Genomic DNA, 1,710 nt, shown 5'->3' with positions numbered 1-1,710 from the left:
TCTCTCTCTCTCTCTCTTTCTCTTTTTCATGTACATTCATTTTTAATTATTTCTTTACTTTTTAACCATTTCATGTTTTTATTTATTTTTCGCTCATTCGTCTTTCTCTCTCTCTCTTTCTCTCTCTCTCTCTTTCTCTTTTTCTCTCTCTCTCTCTCTCTCTTTCTCCTTTTCTCTCTCTCTCTCCCCTTTTCTCTCTCTCTCTCCCTTTCTCTTTCCCTCTCTCTTTTTCTTTCTTCCTCTCTTTTCCTTACTTCATTCCTTCCCTTTTCATCTTTCTTACTATTTCTCTCCCTCTCGTTTTCTCTCCCTCTCTGTCTTCCTCTTTTCTCTAGCTCGTTCCCTCTCTCTCTCTCTCTCTCTCTTCTATCTTTTTCCTCTCCCCCCTCTCTTTCTTTCTCTCTCTTCCTCTCTCTTCTATCTTTTCCTCTCCCTCCCGCTCTCTCTCTCCCTCTCTCCTTCTCTCCTTCTCTTTTATCATTTCTCTCTTCCTCTCGCCTTTGCATTCTTTCTCTCTCCTCTTCCTCATTCTTTTCCTAATTGATATTTCAAACCTTTACTTTTCTCTTTCTTTATCTCTCTCTATCTATCTATCTATCTCTATCTCTCTCTCTCTCTCTCTCTTTCTTTTCTGTCTCTCCCCAGTTCCCTCTTTCTCCCCCTCTTTTCTCTCCCTCTCCCTCTCTGCCTTTCTTCGTCTTTTCTCTCTCTCTCTGTTATTCTTTTTCATTCAATTCCATTTCTCTTGCAATCTTTTCTTCTTCATGATTTCTCCTGTTTTACCCCTCTTTCGTTTACTCTCTCTCTCTCTCTCTCTCTATTTCTCCTTCTCTCCTCTTTCCTTATTTGTACCGTCCCCCTTTTCCGTTTTCATTCTTCATTCATTCTTTCCCTATTTTTTTCTTTACTCTCATTATTTTCTGTCTTTCGTTTATTTTCCTTCGTTCTATATCATTCCCTTTCATCTTTCATTTCTTCTTCCTCATCCTTTTTCATTTACCATTTTCCCTTTACTTACTTAATCTTTCATTTCTCTTTCTTTCTTATTTTCCTTCATTGCAGCTTTCTCTCTTTATTCATTCTTTTTCTATTTTCTTTCATCGTTTCTTTCTCTCTTTGTTCTTTCTCTCTTTGTTCTTTCTTCGTCTTTCATTCAATAATTCCTTCTTCCTTCCTTCCTTCTTTCTTCTTTGCATTCTTTCTTCTGTTGGTTTCTTTATTTACTCCTTCCTTTTTTCTTTTCTTTCCTCACTTCATTTTCTTCCATTTCTCGTTCCATCACTTATCCTTCTTTTGTTTCGCGTTCTTTCTATTTCTCACCTTCCTTCATTTTTTCTTTTTCCATTTTATTTCATGGCCTCTTTCTCTGACATATGCGTATATATACGTGTGTGCATGTGTGTATACACACACACACACACACGTACAAATATATATATATATGGATAGTATAAACGGTGCCTTGCTAGATTTGGGGCTTTCATGCACGCAACATGACATGCAATCAAAACAGAAGTATGGAATGTGCGCTCGTAATCACCCGCTGCAGAGATAGCGCTGGGTGGAGCGGTGTCGATGCGGTGGTGAAAGGATTTTCTCGACGGTTACAGTCAAACCGTACCGATGCTCCAATACACATCTATACAAGCATGCGCACAGAAACACACTCACCCACAATTACATATATATATATATATATATATATATATA

General features: G+C 37.8%; 1 protein-coding gene across 1 annotated transcript; it reads right to left on the bottom strand.

Moving 5' to 3' along the window:
* Positions 1-203: 203 nt before the first annotated feature.
* On the bottom strand, positions 204-1,279 carry LOC128251475 (putative uncharacterized protein DDB_G0271982; the record flags this gene model as incomplete). The annotated part of the gene is made up of 2 exons (XM_052978305.1): positions 1,232-1,279; positions 204-419 (listed from the first exon to the last, which is right to left on the bottom strand). Coding segments are annotated over exons 1-2 (264 nt in total), but the record flags the coding sequence as incomplete, so codon positions are not given.
* Between the last annotated feature and the right edge of the window lie 431 nt (positions 1,280-1,710).

Source organism: Octopus bimaculoides, unplaced genomic scaffold (assembly GCF_001194135.2).
Source record: "Octopus bimaculoides isolate UCB-OBI-ISO-001 unplaced genomic scaffold, ASM119413v2 Scaffold_110922, whole genome shotgun sequence".
NCBI lineage: Eukaryota > Metazoa > Mollusca > Cephalopoda > Octopoda > Octopodidae > Octopus > Octopus bimaculoides.
This window is presented reverse-complemented; position numbering and strand designations above follow the sequence as displayed.